A 19,453-nucleotide genomic window follows, 5' to 3' on the forward strand; every position below is an offset into this window, starting at 1 on the left:
GACACAGACCTCTTCTCACATTAAGTACGTCACCCGCAGCCAGGGTGGGATGCACTTTTCTCTCTCTCTCTCGGCACAGCACCAGAACTGCCGTGGAAAGGTCTGAGTGGAAATTCGACACATTTTTTAGTCCCAGTGGAAGTGGAGAGAGACTGGAAACATTCCTTGTGGGACAATAGGCTATCAAAGGCCTCAATGACCACTCCCTGTAGTTCACACACATGAATCAGGCAACAACAGGTTACACAACAGTTAAAGCAGACGTATGCATGTAAGAGAACTCAACCGAGACTGTACCTTCAGTCTCACAATCTGAAGGAAGTGCAACTGCTGTGTGTCATAAAGTCATCAGTCTCAGTGAGTCAGATCACGTATAGCCTCCATTAACCTCATATTCACTTAAAACATAGGCTATCTACCCAGTAACACATTCAGCTTTCAGCAAAGACAAAACATGTGCTAGTGGGATGAGATAACTGAAATCGTTTCCTAGAAATCTAGAAATAATGCAAAAAAAGGAGAGTTACTTTCACTTGGTTAGAATTTAAAGCACCAAGAGATGCCCTGAAATTATTATTTTCATCAGAGCAATACTTGAAAACTACAACACATTGAAAACACAGACAATTCTCACCGATGAAAATCAAAAAGCAAAGTTTTTTGTGTTTATGCTTCAAAAATAACTAAAACAATTGACTTACAATCAAATAGTTACAGATTATATTTTTTCTGTTTGAGTGTTTGTCTAATCATTTCAAATTTAATCACTGATTTTGGTATTATTAGTGTCAGAGGGATGTTTAAATGTAGGGCAAAGGGACTGGACTGCAATGACAGTGGAGTGTGTGTGAGTGGCATATGTGAATGTGTGTGTGTGACATAAAAGGATATTATATAATATAGGTGGCTGGTGTGCAGGATGGGAGGTGTCATTTCATGCCAGGTTAAGGGAAATCCCATCCTCAATGTCAGGATGAACAATGGAGAGCCAGAGGAGTGAGAAAGAGCCAATAAACGTGTAATCACGAGTGCAGAGAAGCAGTGTAACTCATTGCATTCTCACTGCCTTCATGCAAAGTAAATAATGACGAGGTAGCCCACTTGGCAACAGACACAGTCTGATCCTCAGCTTTCACGCTGAGGCGAGTGAAAAAGTCTTACATGAAAAGTCTTTTTTTTCTTAAAGTAAATAAAAGGACAAAGAGCTAAACTTTTTCAGAGACCATTTGAGCATACTGTCTTCGGCTTCCTTGAGTTTAAACCTCTTACCACTTTTAGTCTGTATCTAATCAGGCCTCTAGCCCCATTATCTCTCCCTCCCTCTGGCTCCCTCACTCCCTCAGTCTGACCTTACAAGGAGAGGCAACAGGGTTGATGTCACTGAATGAAGAATGCTGCAAGAATCCAGAGAGAAAAGAGAGCAAGAGGAGGAGGAGGAGGAGGGGTCTGAGGTCTGACTGGACAGTTTATGAACACACACACACACACCACAAACACAATCAGAGAGAGAGAGAGAGAGAGAGAGAGAGAGAGAGGTGCTGTTTACATTGTAATACACAAGTCCTGAGCCAAAGTCAAACAAGAGCGAACTTGTTTGGAAGGATGGTGTCATTCCTTTTCCAGACCGAATAGCACAGGGGGAGGGTCTAACAGCTGCTGGAGAGGGGAAGAGAGAAAGAGAAGTTACCACTGCAGACAACTCTTTACTCAGCTTGGACTCACAGAAAGAGAAGAACAAAAGGAATAGGGGGGGAGTTCAAAAAGAAGAAGAAGGAGAAGATCCACACTGCAGCTGCATTTACAGGGTAAGTGTTTTTGGTGACATAGCTCCCAAATGTTAGGGCAGTGAGTGGGGTGGGGAGGAGGAGGAAGGGGGGGAGGTTTACTGCTACAGGTTACCTAATAAGGTAAAGTTTTGTTTGTTACTGCAGGTATCATGACTGCACAGATTCCCTTGTTACTCAATGAGAGCTGTGGTTAACGCCTCAAGCAATGGGTACCTCTGTGAATATGTCACATGGCTGATCTTGTAGCGCTTCATATGCATGTAAAAAAACCACACACACAAACTATTGTAGGCCTAAGTTACACTCTGGTTGAAAGTTACCTCTCAGTGGGTGGTGGTCCTGCTGCTGCTGCTGCCTCCCTGGCTGAGTATTTATTCTGCACAGATGTGAATAAACCTCCACTAAAGTACGTTACGTTAGCCTACTGGTGGCTGCCACACCGGCTGATGGATACGGATGACAAGGGAGTGAGCTACGCGGAAGCGCCAAGAGGAAGTCCAGCTTAAAAAAAAGTTGACTGAGCTCTGGAGCTAGCTGTGCAGCTGTGTGTGTGTGTGTCCGCTTCAGCGAGCGGCGAGTAGCAGACGGTAAAACTTGATGTCCGTATGAGGTAAGAAGAACAAAGCGGTTATTTCGCCTTCGACACCTAGCTGCTGCTGCTGCTGCTGCTGCTGCCGCCGACCGAGGTGGTAGCCTACTGTAGGTGTGTGTGCGAGCCGTCCGACCTGAGCTAACGTATCCGTCGGCGTGGTTATGAATGATAACCCCGAGAGGTGTCGGTACCGTTTTCTCTCTCACGCACACACACACACACGCGCGCTGTTTGGGCAGACGTGTGTGAGTGACAGTTGTCATTCAACCGTCGGTGCGCGAGTGTAAATTCAAACTCAATTCGGCTACCGTTGGACACATTCTGTAGCAGTAAGTTAACGTTAGGCGGCTAACGGTTGATATTAGCTTTAAACCACGCTCAGGTGGCATCATAGCGACGCTAGCCCCTTCGTTTGTAGGTAGATTTAGCTAGGACACCTTCTAGAAACCTGCTAAAGAGAGATGAAGGGCTATTTAACCCGAGTTGTCTCTCTTCGTTGGCCATGGTTGTGACCGTTCACCCGTGGGTGTCAGCTGTCAGAGCGCCTGCTAACACTGGCTAGCCCCCTGTCTAATTAACGGGGGGCTAATTGTGGGTGGAGCACCGAGCTACAGTGTGTTTTCACCACAGACTGTATGTAAAAAGGTTTTCATGCTACCGAGAAAATAGAAATCTGTTATCACTTGTTCCGCTCTTCTACTCTGCTGTCCCCTCGTTGAGGCCAGTAAGTATTGTTCTTTCAATCGTCTGCATACATGCACACTAGTATTCAGGTTATTTGATCTTTTGCATATTCGTTGCGCATGTTTATCTTATCTCCCTCGGAGAAAAACCTATAATAATAAGGTCCTATCCCGGCTGTGGTGGGAAACGTGGATAAGCTCCCTACTCTGCTCTGATAGAGACGTATAATAGACCTGCAGCAGTATGAGTTGGCTTGTTCAATTGATAAATAACCTATTGATAACCGATTAACTATTTTCTCTGATTCCAGCTTGTCATATATGGTTTTCTAAATCTTGTTTTTAAGTGAATTTAGTATTTTGGGGGTTTTGGACTGTAGATTTGTGCAACACAAAGTATTTGTAGATATCACTATAAACTGTAGGGATTATTACAGATGATCAGAAACCTGAATGCTGTAATGACTGTGTATGCAGGGAACCAAGATTTGCCATATTCCTCATGTTCCATTTAAAAGCCATATCTGATATGACCAAACCACAGTAATAAAGGATTTGTGTAGAATACATGAGATTTTAGATAATTTTAGCATATAATTACTACAACTCAATCCTGTGATTATCAGTGGTAGCCACACAACTGTGCCACTGCCTAGCCTCTCTGATTTGCCTTTTCATCAGCTGTGGGAGCCTCAGTCCATGGCCACAGTCTGCCTTGTTTAAGAATAACTTGCATTGAGAAGGCTCTCGTCTGAGGTTTGTGTGGCGCATCTGTTTGAACAGACTGGGACTGTGGTTGCTAACGCCTCAGTAACGTGGTGAGGCAAATGAGAATCTGTGAATGAAGATGATCTATGAATGGCTGCGTGCTGCTACCCTTTCTGATTGTTGAAGCGAGAAATCCTCCTTTAACTGTAGCCTCCATGAGTCAAGACACTTAAGTTATTTTAGGGCATCCCTCAGCTCCAAATCACTGCATGTCTAGCTATTTGATTTTGGTCTTGAGCTTAACACTGAGCCCCATTGGCTGACATTATTAACAGTTTGAATTGCTGCCTGTTCAATCGTTCGTCTAACTGCAGGCTGAGAGGGCGCATAACACTGGTGCAGAATTCATGTCCACTGACCTGTAAGATTGGCCTCAAAAGGGATGTTTGTGCCCGCATTAGTGACCCCCGGCCTAGACACGCTTTCCCAGAAATTCTGCGTGCTATTAACATCAGAACAATAGAGAGTTTCACAAACAACACACTAGTCACTGATATAATGACTGACCAGACATGGAAGGAATTACTGGAAGTACTGTCAGACATTCAGGTTTCCATCAGGTTAACAGACAAGGGAAGTGCTTGTATGGAAAACATCTCTGATATTTTCGTTTCTTATTGTTTTTTTTACTATTATTTGTAATTCCAAACTAGATAGCACACAAGATGCAATAGAGCTTATGAGTTCTTTCTTTACTAGAGTGTTTTCAAAAAGACACATTTCTAAATGTTATTCCTGAACCTTTGTGTTGCATTGCAGTACTATAAAGAAACCACTGCAGATTGAAAACATAGTCTACTTGCACGTGTATAAGTGTTGCTTCTTGGGGGGAAAAAAAGACAGAAGACTTTGGTTCAGTTTGGGAACCATGCTACAACATTTTCCCATAGGACTGTTTAAACAGCAGCAGTACAGTACAGTATATAAATCAATTTAAGTTCCTCTATAATCACAAAACAATGAACCACTGCTGAGTGAAATTGTTTATTTAAAAGTGTGGTAAACTTCTCAACAGCTACTGCACCACATTGCAAATCAATCAACACTCAGATAAAACAAAAAAAGATAATATCGAGTATGCCATAAAAGAGCTTAGTTTTACTTTGGTTTGCCTGTGATGTCTAGTAGTACATGTGGGACTTCAAATATAGAGTCCCTCATCCCTCATTTCATGTCTTGAAGACGTTTTGCAGTTTTCTAGGGCAGTGGTTCTCCCACCACGTCACCGAGTGCCACTACCCTGCTACGTTTTATATCCTACAAGGCGGTTTAGACTTATTAGTTTCTCCCTCCAATCCATGTGTAAATCAGCCCCTGATAAGATGCAATGAAAAACAACTGTATTAAAACCAGGGCTGAGGACCAATTTTCTAGCCTGTAAAATACATGTGGAGTTTATACAAAGTTCAAAGGCTACAGAGAACAGTATGTGATGCTGGGGCCCTATGTAAAGGGTACGCAGTGCCATGCTCCCTCCAAGCTACAAAGTATGATTAAATGCAGCCTCAAGTGATGTCATCCAGTTCAAGTGGTGGGTGTGAGATCAATGAGAAGTTGAGGCACGCATAAAAATGAGAGAGACAAAAATGTGCTCAGCCAAAAAGATCAGATTGTGAGAGTCAGCCAGAATTTCAGACAAGTACACGTCCCCATTAAGGTAACGAAAAATGACAAAGAGGAAATGTAGAGAAAGGGGGCCGAGTGGAGTGCAACCAGAAAAGCTAAAAAGATGATGTCATTGAGTTGTAGTGCCAAATACGTTCCTTAGCTGAGGGTCCCTCTCGTCTCAAGGATCAGGTTTCAAGATAGATTTGAAGTGGGATGGCTGGGGCTGAGTGTGTAGCTGATGTCACCGTATTAAATCCCTCAGGACCGTATCAAAGAACAGATGGAGCCTGACCACAAGTTATCATCCCAGTGTTGAATAATTGAGAGGGCTGTTGCATATTGTCTGATAGAAAGAAGGTAACTGAAGTGCTGTAATGAAAAAGACTAAATCACAGTCCGTACTCACTCTTGTCAAGCACTCCTTTAGAGAGCCATTATTGATCCATGTGTTATGTTTGGAGTGCTCTGTTGATATTCAGATGTGTGAACCTCATTTCAGGACCAGTCGGCCTGTTTTTACACTGCATTCATCATGATGCAGTATGTATGCAGGGTTAAGTCGCCAGCTATTTCCCCAAAAGCCTCAAAACGCCTCTTTTAGTTGTTTTAGTTTTCCACTGCTGCAGGTTATCAGCTTGGCCAAATTTAGACCAAAAGCACAAAGGTTTTGCATATGAGCCTCACCATCTTCTCATATTGATTCATGCAGCAATTTTCAGAGTGTGACAGAGTGTGAAACTCGTGTCATTAGATTGTTTCCTAACGTTGTTCCATCTGCCTGGTTTAATGATAGATGGTTAAAGCTAGTTGTCTTGTGGCATAGCTGTACTGATGACTATAATCAATCAATAATGCTGTTATAGTCAAATGTTTCATCAGGGATTAATTTAGGCAAATTTTGTCCTGAGCAATTGAGAGCTTTGCTGTAATAAAACATCCAGTCTTAATTATTGTATAAAAAATACACAGTCTTACCAATTTTCCCTGTTAAAAGGGTTTTCCATGGAGTTTTTCCTCAGTGGATGTGAGGGTCTAGGGCAGAGGATGTTGTTGTGATGCCATGTAAAGCCCTTTGAGACAAACGGGCTATACAAATAAAATTGCCTTGCCTTGCCTAATTACATGATAAAACATGCATCTGATGACATATACTGTAAGCGCCTATAAGCTATCAATTAAAAAGGTATAATTAATACTCTAACAAAGGCCCAGTCATGTGTGTGTTAAAGTAATGTGTAACTAAAGGTTGTAATCCTCTTGTGAATCATAATGGAAAAGATTAGACTGTGACACAATGCAACAGATGACACCACAATGGCCTGGACATATATGGCTCTAATTCAAAATTCAGCCCGCATTGAAGGAAGCTGACTCAAAAAGCAGAAGTGCTGCTTTCTCACTAGAGAAGCGAGTGATGTCATGAGCCCCAGAGATACTTTCAGGAACTGAGGTTTTTTTTTTTCTTGTCAGAACTTGAATCATTGCCTCTGTGTGTCCCAACAAAGAGCAGCGATGAGGATGAAACACAGCTTTTACTCTGAGTTGGGCCCCATGAACATAATCATTTTCAAGGCTATGTTTGACTTGATGTTTTTATGGAAAGATTGTTTTTCCTAATGCTAACTCTGTTATACCTAAATGGTGCAGTCTAGCTGGCAGTCACCCAGAACTATGTGAACTCAGGATATGTCAGTGTAACAACTTTAAAAGGCCACCATTTTTGGTGAGGACTGCTCATCATATCCCTGTGCTATTAAACCAAAGAGTACTTGCAGCATTGTTAAGAAAGCTGTATCAAACTCTCTAGTTGGGGATACATCTTTTAGGAGGGACTGACCCAGTACAGCTTTAGTTGAGTAAACAAACAATTGATGCTTTTATTAAAGCGCTATAGGACAACACAGTTCCACATATGTCTTATACTGTCTGTGACTCTATAACTTTCACCACTCAACATTTATTTGTTCCCAGAAGCTATCTCCAGTTTGTCTTATTCCTACCACCTGCAAACCGTTACAGGCTGTGGCTGCATGGCATTTATGTTTTACAGTCTACTAAATGCTTCTTAAATAGTTCAGAGCACTTCTGTGTTAATCATTGCCACAGGTTTAATCATTTTTGTCATTGAGAAACTATTTCAAAGCTTCAGGGTTGAGTACAGATGTGTGCATGGCGCATGGCTGTTTGTGTGTGTTGGGACAGGCTGTGCTGCAGGCTCAGTAAGAACAACTGTGCTTTTGACTAAAGGTCATGTTCGGGGTCCCCCTCGGCCGTCAGGGAAAAGTGTCCAGACTTTGTGAAGAATCTCTGCAGAGACACTGAAGTAGTATCAACATTTGTTTAACCACCAGCATGTGTGAGGCAAATATTTGAGCTCGCCCTCTTTCTGACGCACCTCACATGAAAATGTTATTATGGTTGCTACCTTCGCAGCCTCGAGCCAGTATTAGAGGATCGATATGTTTAAGTCACTGTGAACAGCCATGTGTTAAATGTTGTAAATTGTCTCTGGCATCTGGGAGTGCACCAATGCATACTGTGTGGGCTCTCTCTGCATGGCCTGGGGAGATCTTCACACACTTTTCTCTCATGCCACTAAAGACTGTTTGCCAGGCTTTTGTATCTTAAGGGATTTGGAAACACTGGACTTGCAGAATGCCCAGCAGTTGTTTTCTTTTTTACTGCTATTTCACTAAATCCAAAAATAGTTCAAACTAGAATTTAAAGGACACAGTGAGCCACAATAAACCTTATTTAATTAGTTTTACTAAGACTTCAGGGGTCAAGACAGCTGTGGCACTGTTTATAAAGTGTACAATAGGTACCAATTTGGATAGTATACGGTTTTTGCAGTTAGTATAGCTCAAAGTTAATGTTTTGAACTAATAGGAAATGCTGCACAGATTAAATTACTCTGCAACTTTGGAAGCTCCAGCCAGTTTTAAAGCTGGAAACTCAACACAGTGAAAGAAAAAAAGATTTATTACTCTTATTTGTTATTTTTGAATTGTTTCTGCAGCAGCCTCACCACCATCCACAATTTGTTTTAGATTTTACAGCGGGTAGCTCCTCTGTTTCCATTTTGCAATACACTGGTGAACAGCTATTCATCAACACCATCCAAAATTTAGTCTGCATGAATACTCACATCTGTGAATGTAGTAATTTTGTTGCTTTTCGGTGTGGAGGCACTACAAACTCAAAACCTGGTTGTAATTAGAGACTGTGACAGGCCAAATGTTTTGTTGATGTGTCATCACCCCTAATTCTCCAGCAAAAGACCCGACATGCATACGTTGCCAAAGAATGCGAGCCCTTTGACTTTCGTCAGCTGATTAATGTTGGTTTCATGTGGGGTGTGAGAGTAGGACTCTGCAGTCGTCTGAACTTCACTGCATCGTGTTTGACACCTTTTGTAAAGAAACGGCCTCTCATAAGAATCTCTATCATCCTGTGTGGTGTTTTAACTGTTGTCCTTAATGTTTCCTGCATTTTCTCCTCAGATAAATAACACAAAATGGTGGACTCCAACAACGACAAGCCATTCATGGTGACATCCTCTCTGAACTTGAAAGTCACCACCCCGTCCTTCTACAACCAGCCAAAGAGGTTCGCCTCGGTGGCACCGCCACGGCCCAAAAGCCAGACACCTCCCTCACCATCACCAACACCGATCGGCACAGGAGTGATCGGTCGAGTGGGCGACCTGCCTCCGCCACCCCCTTCACTCTGTGATGGTATTTGCCTTCTTAATGCTCTTTTGTGAACCATTTTCCTAACCAGCTTGAGTGATCCACTCAGCGAGCAGCCCTCCCCTATCCCGCCTCCCGCTGCTTCTTATGCTAGACCATGCTGAGGGAGCTTCACAGTTGAGTATATGAAAAACCACATAAGTTGTGAAGTGCTGGGGTTTTACTTTTCGAGCTGTGAATAATTATACCACTAGATGTCTGAGCTCATCTAATTCATGGACACAGACAGACAACCTCAAAGTATTAAGGGCATCCTGTGGAGTTTTCAGCTGGCCAAACGTTGGAGTTTCCCCTTCGGTTGTTGCTCTTTCTAAATGAATTGGAGCGAACAAACCGCATTTCTTCTGTTGTTGCTAGAAAAACCAACTTTTCAGACTCCTTCAGTGAAATTCCCGGTCAACAAGTCCAGTGAGTTTGTAGACTAACCTAAGCTAGTATAGAGGCGCCAGTATTGGCTCTGCATTTGTAAGGTTGGGTATTCCCTCTCCATACTAACTGTACAGCAGTTGATCTTAATGAGTGTTTGACACCCTACCCAAGTAATAATTTTACAAGTTAATTTAGCCAAAGTCACAGCATTTATTCTTTCAGATGATGTAATGGTCATCAGGATTTTAGCAGTGCAGAGTGATAGCAGCGTTTCCTTATTTCATATTTTTCTACTGTCTGACAACAATGTTATCCAACAAACATGTAAAGGAGAACAGTTTTATTTGAAATTCAGCTCTCTAAATATTGTATCAGTGAGCACATGGAGAAGAAGAGAAGCAAGCAGATAAAGAGGTAAAACTGGCTGAATGCAAATAGCCTGTGACGCAGTCCAGCTATATATGAGGTTTGACCTAGTCTTGTTCAGTGGGCGCTTGCATGAAGGCACTCATGCACAGACACAGATAGTCACGTTCAAGCTTTTAGTTTCACACCGTTCAGACAGCCACTTGATTGCAGAGACATGCACACTGTGAAGAAGATTGAAAGCAAGCAAGCAGGATTTAAGATATTCCAAAAAAAAAGTCCTCTGTCCAAAAGTTATACGAGGAAGTCAATTCTGTTGTTGTGTTTGCTAGATGTATTTTGGTATGAAACATTGAATGTAAACGCAACTTGTCTTGTTTACACAAAAGCTCCACTGAGCACCTTTTTTAGTGCAGTAACAAAAACCCACATTTTCCATGCAGGACACAGTTTCGCCCTTTGACTCTTGTTCTCACGAGACAGTTGAATTTAAGAGGCCATCAGAGGAACAGCTGAACCTCATTAAATATGTCCTAAAGTTGCAAAATGTTCCCCACAGTTTTTCTTTTTTTCTATTCTAAAATACATCAATAAATCAATCATTTATTTTTGTGATAGGCCAATATTGGGTGTATCTTATAGAAGATATAACCTATACCATAGGTTACCGATACCGATGACAGTAACAATTCAGTTCATCAGTATCTGTTACAAATGCTTTGCTGATTTCATTAATGATCACTAATCAATATTTTTAGTGGGGAAAACAGTAATCCTACTTAGAGACTCAGTGTTAGACTATCTGTGAGCCTCAGCACAGTATAGAAGCAGAGAAGGAAAAAGGCATTAACTATGACTCAAGTGTCAAAATCTCCACTGTATAACCACTGTTTTCATTTAGGTTTTCTGAGTCAAAAAAACATCTGCTTAGCCTGCCTGTGTGCCCCTAATGGAACTAATCGACTGTCAAATACATGGCATCGAAGTTGAGACTTTCAAAATGTTGTTTAGAAAGATGTTTCAGGATGTAGCCGGAGCTGCCAGCCTTACTTCAAATTACCATTTTACAGACATTATGACTAACGCTCTCGTCATCTTTCTTGGTTAAGTGAAGCTGCCATTCTTTGGGCCCTCTCTGCCACGATGCTTTCTTGTTGTAAGGGTAGACGGATGAGTTTGACATCACTGTCTTGCAATGTGCAATTTTCAAGGGGGGAAAAAAAACATGCTGGCGGCTATAAAAAGAAGTGATTTAGATTTGCATGTAGACTTTGGAGTCGCGTCCTGACTGGAACATGTTCTTGATTCCCACCCCTAATTATCAGTTTTTAGTAAAAGCTGAGTATAAATACGTCCCTTTTTTTCACACATTTTAATCAATCAACCCTCCTCATTTCTGTCAGATTTCCCACCCCCTCCTCCTCCTCCACTGGATGATGATTTGCCAGCACCTCCTCCCGAATGCCACATCACACCCTCTGGCTCTGACGCCCCCCCTCCCGCCTTCCCTGCTCCACCTCCAGTAGCAGATGACCTGCCCCTCCCAGCTCCCCCTGAGGACAGTGCCCGTCCATCCTCCTGCCCCTCTCCCCCCCTCCCCCCACCCCCTCCACCCCTCCCTCCAACCGGTACCAGCATTCCCAGTGCTGCTGGGAACCCAAAGGTAAGTCACCGTGGTATCTAAATTTGCTTTGGCTGTCTGCATGTTTCTTCCTTGTGGTGCATGCAACTGCATTTAGGTATAATTTGATAATCAGCTAGGACACTGGAGGACACTGTCGTGGAGTGTTGACAGAAACACTCCCTTGTAAAGATATATAGAGATATAAAAGAATACTGTCTTTTGAGATTTTCCCACAAATTATATTAGCATTCGTCTGGGGTAAATCGCCCAGTTTCATGCCTCTGACAAGATTATCGCACATTTATGTCACCAAAAGTGTTTTTAGACATGCAATGAAAGGTTTATTGTAGACATGATTATTGTTGGACTCCAATTAAGTGCACTTGTAATTGTGTGTCCGGCTCCAAATCAGTCTCCGGAATTAGATTTTCTAAAAGAGTTTTAAAAAGTGCAGAATTAAAAAAGTAGCTTGACAGGAACATACCACATGTTTAAATTAGCAAAGATCTTCTTAATTCTTCCCAGCAAACAACTCACTGAATCAAAACTTCAATAATTCAACATTCATTCTCTTTCATCCAAGCAGGGAAATAGCATTCAAATGTCATTCATTTATTCCTAGTCATCATTACTCACATCGTGAAGTTTGTTTGTTTCGCATTTGTTCTTTGATTCTGTGCGTCCCACCTCAGTAACTGTTCCAGGTTAGGTGCAAGCACAGACATTTTGGTCATGTTTCATTGCATTTTTGAAGAGATGGAAAAAAATGAAACACTCTTTGAGCCTCAATCAAACATAGTTGCATAAACACATCTCTCATCTGTAGTCTGTAACAATTTCACATCATCATCCAACTATCTATCTATCCTGGACTCATCCATGCATCTTTGCTTTTGTTTTAGTCATGTAAAAATGTACTTTTTTGTGACTCTTTTCTCCTTCTGCCTTCCTCTGCCAGAAACTGGTGGAGAAGCAGACAAGCTTTGATCAACAACTCGACTCCCTGACTGACCTGCTGTCAGAGATGGAGACCAGAGGGCCGTTTAACCCTAAGGTACAAAGCACAGAGGGATGGGGAGCACACTGTAACACATGTAAGACATTAAGGCACAGTTAGAAAGGTCTGCTCCTCTGGAGAACGAAAGAGCAATGAGAGGGAAAATGACAACACAGCCGACTTTGACTCCCAGGCAGTTCGCTGTAGAAAAACAGAATGAGTCAGACAGAGGGTGGAAAAGTGAAAAAGGAAGGTGGGTCAGTGGAAGCAGTTTGGAGAGATGCCAGCTTGGTTTTATTAGTCTTTTCTCATCAGTTCAGGTTGAAAGCTCAATGATAAGTGAACTGCACACACAGCACCACCAGATCAAAAGGGGAAAACAAAATGTGAGGTAGCTGGTGATTCACACTGAGAGAGGAGATACTTGCAAAGAGAGAGAGAGAGAGGGTGATGCACGCAGAACTGAGCGGGGAGCGAGCGAGTCTGATGAAGCCAGAGTGTGCTGCCAGAGACCTAGTGAGAGGCCCATAAATGGAGAGTGTTTTTATCCAACTGGGAGGTATTGGATCAGTGCAGAATAATGTTGGCTCGAACCTGCAAAATAAATGTCAGCAAGACGAAACACTTCTGATAAGCTCAAACTGTAGAGCACTTCCAGTGTTTACTTTAATCAAAGTACCTCATTCAATATCATAAAGTTTACACATTCAGCAAGTGTGACATGTTATTCACCCGATACGAACGTTCCTGTGTTGAGTTATAGTTCGTAGTAAATGGAGTGGAATGAGTAAATACAACACTTGTCCAGAGCAGCGTCACACATAGTGTCTTTCTCTGTGCTTTGTTTTGAGGTAAATTCATCTGTGAAAAGCTCATTTTATTATGTTGTTAATGCTGTTGTTTTATCCGTAGCTACCAAGCCAGTATTCTTCAGCACCAGCACCCAAGCCTTCAGCTCCACCCCCGACAGCGCCCAAACCAGCCCTCTCCTTCCTCCCACCTCCTGAGATGGGAGACCGCCCGCCCCCAGCGCCCTGGGCCGAAGAACTCAAAGCCAGAACGAACCGTCAAGCCAATCACAACTCTGCACCAAACTCTGCTGCTCATCCATTTTCCAAGGCCCCAGCTGTAGCGCCCAAGTCTGGAGTCGGAGCGAGAATGGGAAGCTCCTCTGCCTCTCTGGCACAAAAACTGAACCAGAATCTGAACCAGATCCCAACTCCAGTCAGTGTAGCACCAAAACCTTCCCCATTCTCTGCCACCAGCTCTTTCCCTCCACCTCCTGCAGCTCCACCCGCACCCCCAGCTCCACCAAGCAACATGGCGTCTCCCCCGGCCTCTAATCACGTAAAGAGTTCTCCATTTGCCAGTCAGGCCAATGCAAACCAAAAGCCTCCCGCTGCTGTGCCTCCCCCTCAACCTAAGATGATGGCATCTCCACCCTCCTCCTTTAACCATCCAATGAAATCTCCCCCTGCATCATCGGTAGGTTTCAACTTTATTTCAGTTACAAAGAGACTATATTTGCATCGCATAAACAGTATAAAAGGTCCAGGAAGTACAAATAAATAAAACAACAGATGAGAATCATGCCTTTCTGGACATGCACTAACAGTGTTTTAAAGGTAAACTGCTCAATCGTAACTAACAGAATACTCTATAAGGCATGCTGTATGAAACAATGTAAATAATGTATAGGTGTGTACTAATGGCTTTTTGTGTGTGTTTGTGTTCAGCCCTCACCCCCTGGCCCAGTTCACATCCCAGGTGCAGGCGTTCCTCTCAACATGAGGGAAGTGGAGGAGCTGGAGAGAATGACCAAGGACTTCATTAAAGACATGGACACACACGCGCCTGTCATCACCTCCCCTCCTACAGGTACACACATTCATTTTCACTCGTACATTAATTTCTCACTGCACCACCCGTACAGCTGTAACTTCCATTGTTCACATGCTTAGAGAATCGTTTAGCACATTTCTATCTCACACTGTGAACCCGTGTACTCTGTGTATGTAGATTAATGATGAATGTCAGAGCTGCTAATTACAGTCATTAAGCTTCTGCCCGTATGCACAAGTTTTTGCAAAAGCATTATGTGTTGAGAGAGTGATGTGTTCCAGTGATATATTAACTTTTTTGATTGGTAACTGTAATATTCTAATATAATGTCGGGACATGGAGTATTGCCAATAACGTTCTAATTTTGCACATTGGAAACGTTAAGTAGGCAAAAGAGAGAAAGAAATTATGTGTGTGTCTCTTTGCTGAGTGGCTACGAAAGCTAAACTATTATTGATATCAAGATTTATTCCGTATTTATTCTTTGCACACTACAGTTTAAGTGTGAGAGGCTTGTATTTATTTCAACAGTGTTTCTGTTTACTGCTGTAGTGTCGATGTTCTTTTCTCCAGCGTTCCCACTGTGCTGTTTCTTTACTAATGCATCATCTCAATCTCATCTATCTGTGGTATGGTGTTTAAACAGAATTGATGTAATAAAGAGTTTGTACAACTCAGCAAATCCGTAACATGATTAGTTTATTTTCACCTGTAGAAATTACTTACTTAAATACAGTGCTGTTGTCTTAAATTAGAGAATGATGTTGTCATTTACACAAGCAGAGCTGAATAGGATGATGCATATATTTGTAAATAATCTCTCTCTCTTTCACCTTCTTTCCTTCTCCTTCCCTCTCTTCCCATTTCAGAGGTTTGTGGGAAGTGTGGCGAGGCCCTGTCCCGCACTCAACCAGCAGTGAGGGCCATGGATAAACTCTTCCACTCCAACTGCTTCTGTTGCATGAGCTGTCATCGCCCCCTGCAGGGCATGCAGTTCTACGACAGGGATGGTGCACCTCAATGCGAGGACTGCTACACGGTGAGGACACAGACAGTATGACCTAGTAAATAGTTAAATAAACAGTAAGAATGGGAATGGATAAGAAAGATAGTTTTGGAGCTGTTGGTTATTGTTCATGCAAAACACATGATCATCTTTGTGTTACTGTTAGCATGAACATGAAACAGTCAAGGGACCAAATGATTTTTTTGTTTTAGTATTATAACTACACACAGTGTCATGATATGTTTGTACTAAACAGAACCAATGTAAGCAACAGTACCTTTTTCTTCAACACTTCAACTATGAAAATAAGCAAAACAAGTTTGAATCCACATATTTCTGAGTAAGCACCAAGCGTATATTCAGTGTATATTGAAATGTGTAGAAAATGCTGAACAGTTTATCCACAGTCAATATACCATCTCCTGGTGTGCTCTCAGGTTATTATTCTGTTTCATATCTCTGTCTCATCTTCCTCAGAGCTCCCTGGCCATTTGTTCCCGGTGTGGGGAGAGGATTACAGACCGTGTGCTGAAGGCAGTGGGCCAGTGTTTCCATGCCCACTGTTTCCGTTGCAGCACCTGCTCCTGCGTACTTGAGGGGGCGCCCTTCATCACCGATGACAACAACAACCCCTACTGTGTCCAGGATTACCACAGGTGGCCACTGGTTGTTGATTGCTCGGTTATTAACCTGCTGAAATATTGCATCTCCATTCTCCACCTCATTACTAATTCACCGTGATTTGTTTGCTATGCAGTGCAATCTGCTTACCATAGATTGGGGTAATTGAATCATAATTTAATTTTCATTTACATAATTTCTCAGCACAAGGAAGCATTAGCTGGCCAAACAGGTGTTTTAAGGATAAATCCATTTTTGTCAGGCTTTGGATTTATCCAGTTATGTGATTCCTTTTATTACTGGAGGAAAGAGACGGCAACAGCAGCACTTCTTCCTTGCCTGACTAAAACTTGTTTCTCTATCCCCATGGTGATAAAAACATCAACACAGCTTGCCTAACTGTGTGATGTAATAATTTGGTTTGACAAAATTGCTTAAGAGGCTTGATTAGGCCCCGAAAATGTTGAATCCATTAGAATTTGATGCTTAAAGCGTTCAGTGAGTCTGTAAGTGAATGTGTGAGAATGTGACTCAACACCATCCACTAACAGCCGCTTTTCCACCTCTGTATTTCAGGCGTTTCTCTCCCCTGTGCGTGAGCTGCAATGAGCCCATTGTTCCTGCCCCAGGCAGCGAGGAGACAGTCAGAGTGGTGGCTCTCGACAAGAACTTCCACCTCAAGTGTTACCGTTGTGAGGTGAGGCATTTGTCGTCCAAAACTTTAATCAAAATGTTCACCGTGTATTAAAGAGACTGCTCATAAATAATTGTATTTGTTCTCTAGGACTGTGCTCGCCCTCTCTCCATAGAAGCGGATGAAAATGGCTGCTATCCATTGGATGGTCGGATCCTGTGTATGAAGTGCCACACCCAGCGAGCCAAGCGAGCTGCGCAGTGATTGGCTGAACCAGCGTCACTCTGTTTAACTATGAACCAAATCCAAAAAAAGCACAGGATTCACTCAGCTACCGTTTTTGCCTTTGCAACAGGGCTTTATTCAGTGTATGTGCGCAGGTGTGAATGTGAATGTGCTGAGTGAAAATGTTTGCATGCAGATTCAGTGTAGTATTCCCTTGTCTGTGTTCACCTCAGTGCAGAAGTAATGTACTGCATTGAAATAGACTCGCATCATCTTTTATTCCCAATCTACAACTCTCCAATCTCCCATCTTGCCTTCTTTGTGAGCTAGGGTGTATTTTTTGTGCCAATTCTATGTTTACTCTAAAAATTTCCAGCAGAACTTGCACAAGAGCAGTTTGGTCAAAAGAGCAGTCTGATGAATATAAAGTTGCCTTTCCTTATCTCTCGCCTAAATATTGTTAGTAGCACCATGTACTGAGCTATTTCCATCTTAAGACTTTAACTGGCTGCTCTTTCCCTGTGAACGGTGTAGCTATGCCGACATTACTGAGAAAGGTTGTTAGAGTTGGGTGAGGAGTATCAAGAACCTCCCATTTGACTATTGCACAGATTTCACCACTCTGGTTGGCTGTTGATAGAGCATATCTTTAACACTTTGGCTGTTGCTGTGCCTGCAAGCATGGTTAATGATGCTTCCCTTTGCTTTATATCAGCCAGTCCACTCTGATAGCATTTTAAAGTCGTCTAGGGCTAAACGTTGACTGCAAAAAAGATAAAAACAGTGAATGTTGCTCTTAGTTTATTTGTGATGTAACTCTGATCATTTACAGGCATGTATTGAATTATGTCTTGTTGCTTTTCATTATTTGGTAATAGTGTATAAGGACAAGATTAAGAAAAAACAATCAGCCTTTTTTTCTTTCTTATAAATAGTTTAGAGTTGATTGAACAGTGTTAAGTATTTTTAGATGCATGCATTTTGGATGCAGAAATTATGAACAAACAGAATAGCACAGATATGCCACACACTGATTCCATTCCAGGGATCTCATCATTTAAAAACTGTAGTGAAACATATCGGCAGCATGGCTGAAAACAGGACCTATTAAATGATTGTTGCACAGTTTCATAGAGAAATAATTAAAAAAAACTTTTTAGCGTCACTTTGACTCTAAAGCCCCTGCACATGATAGATTTAGTAGACGCCATTAGAAACATAAAAGTATAGTTTTTTGATATGCATTTTCTCAGAATCTTTTGCTTTAAATAATATAATTTAAGGACTTTTTTCTATCCTGTATTAAGGTTATATGTGTACCAGTGCTAAAACAACCAGACCGTAGATCAGTAGAGGTGATAGATTTGAGCTTTAGGTAACAGATGTTAAAACATTAGTGACCAAACTTTTGCAAGATACTAAAATAATTACACAGGATTCAATGTTTTGACATTAATGTATGTGTTGTTTTTTTATCACCTTTATTGTGTTTGAGCCCATTTTTTGGTCTTGATTTACTCTGTTGATACTAAATACCACTATTCCATTATTCATCTTTTGTACTTCAGTCTGTTCATGACAGTTATATATATAATGTTTTTTTCCTATGTTACTGTACTGTACTTCAGTCCTTTGTTACCTGGCAGTGTGCCTTCTCCACTCTCTTGTATTCCATTGTTCCTTTCTGAATTGAGCCTGATCTGCAGCCTCAGAACTGAATTCCTCAATAAGAAATATGTTGTTACTTGTGCTTTGCATTGAGCCTGGTGCAATATAACACCAGAATGACTAACAAAACATGGCAATAGTGACTCAGCATTGCATGATAACTGTGTGGGCGGTGGCGGCATTTCCTCTAGTATTATGTCTTTTGTTTGCACCAACTACTCCACCTTTTACGGCCGTTGTCATCTCCATGTGGTATTATACATGCGTTGATGCCTTCACAGTTGCGTTTGTTGTGTTACGTCCTATTGTACTACATGCAGATGCCTTGTCTTTTCATATAACTTTTTTATGAATTCCTGTTTGATATGTGTGAATGTGTATATGTTTAAAAAAAAAACATTATTTAGCCCCACCCCTCACTCCTCTGGCTGTATCAAAAGATAAACAAGTAAATAAATAAAATGCTAAATACCACAAGTTTTTCTCATTTTTAAGCAGCACAAACTTGAAGTTATACCTCACACCACACATAATATTTTAGCATTCAGTTGGTGTATTAGACTACTACACTTGTTTATGTGTGCCACTATATTACATCTCTCCATGTGACATCCATGCACCATGTCATTAATGTGCTACACTGTCACATGAACCTGCAGGACGCAGAGCCGCTCTATCAGTCGTTACCAGCCATGTGTTGCGCTGATAATGACGACATTGGACATGTGTGCAAGTACGTCTAAGTGTGTTTACTTTCCAGGAAATTGTGCCTCCCCTCATTCAATGCAATGCAACAATGTGTATGCAGAAGCTAAGTGCCGGCCTTGACTTACCAACGGCAGTCTGGTGTCGTCAAGCCTTTGACCCTGCAGGCACGAGGAACAGTGAAAATACAAGTTGTGATCTTCATG

At 41.9% G+C, this 19,453-nt stretch overlaps 1 protein-coding gene across 1 annotated transcript; it reads left to right on the plus strand.

The window, feature by feature from the left end:
- Positions 1-1,704: 1,704 nt before the first annotated feature.
- Positions 1,705-19,019, plus strand: zyx (zyxin). The gene is made up of 10 exons (XM_085801544.1): positions 1,705-1,805; positions 8,942-9,175; positions 11,329-11,588; positions 12,508-12,603; positions 13,459-14,031; positions 14,283-14,424; positions 15,258-15,427; positions 15,872-16,050; positions 16,592-16,712; positions 16,800-19,019. Exons 2-10 carry the CDS (start codon positions 8,956-8,958, stop codon positions 16,911-16,913), a joined length of 1,875 nt encoding a protein of 624 aa, XP_085657670.1. The 5' UTR covers positions 1,705-1,805; positions 8,942-8,955; the 3' UTR covers positions 16,914-19,019.
- The last annotated feature ends 434 nt before the right edge of the window (positions 19,020-19,453 follow it).

Source organism: Trachurus japonicus, chromosome 16, assembly GCF_045865225.1.
Source record: "Trachurus japonicus isolate A0001 chromosome 16, Traja_1.0".
In the NCBI taxonomy this organism is placed as follows: Eukaryota; Metazoa; Chordata; class Actinopteri; order Carangiformes; family Carangidae; genus Trachurus; species Trachurus japonicus.

Bases quoted from the DNA above. Each gene is read 5' to 3' on its own strand.
- zyx (XM_085801544.1), top strand. From the start codon at position 8,956: ATGGTGGACTCCAACAACGACAAGCCATTCATGGTGACATCCTCTCTG. The intron at 9,176-11,328 runs GTATTTGCCTTC...CATTTCTGTCAG, and splicing joins ACCCCCTTCACTCTGTGATG to ATTTCCCACCCCCTCCTCCT. The intron at 16,713-16,799 runs GTGAGGCATTTG...TTTGTTCTCTAG, and splicing joins TCAAGTGTTACCGTTGTGAG to GACTGTGCTCGCCCTCTCTC.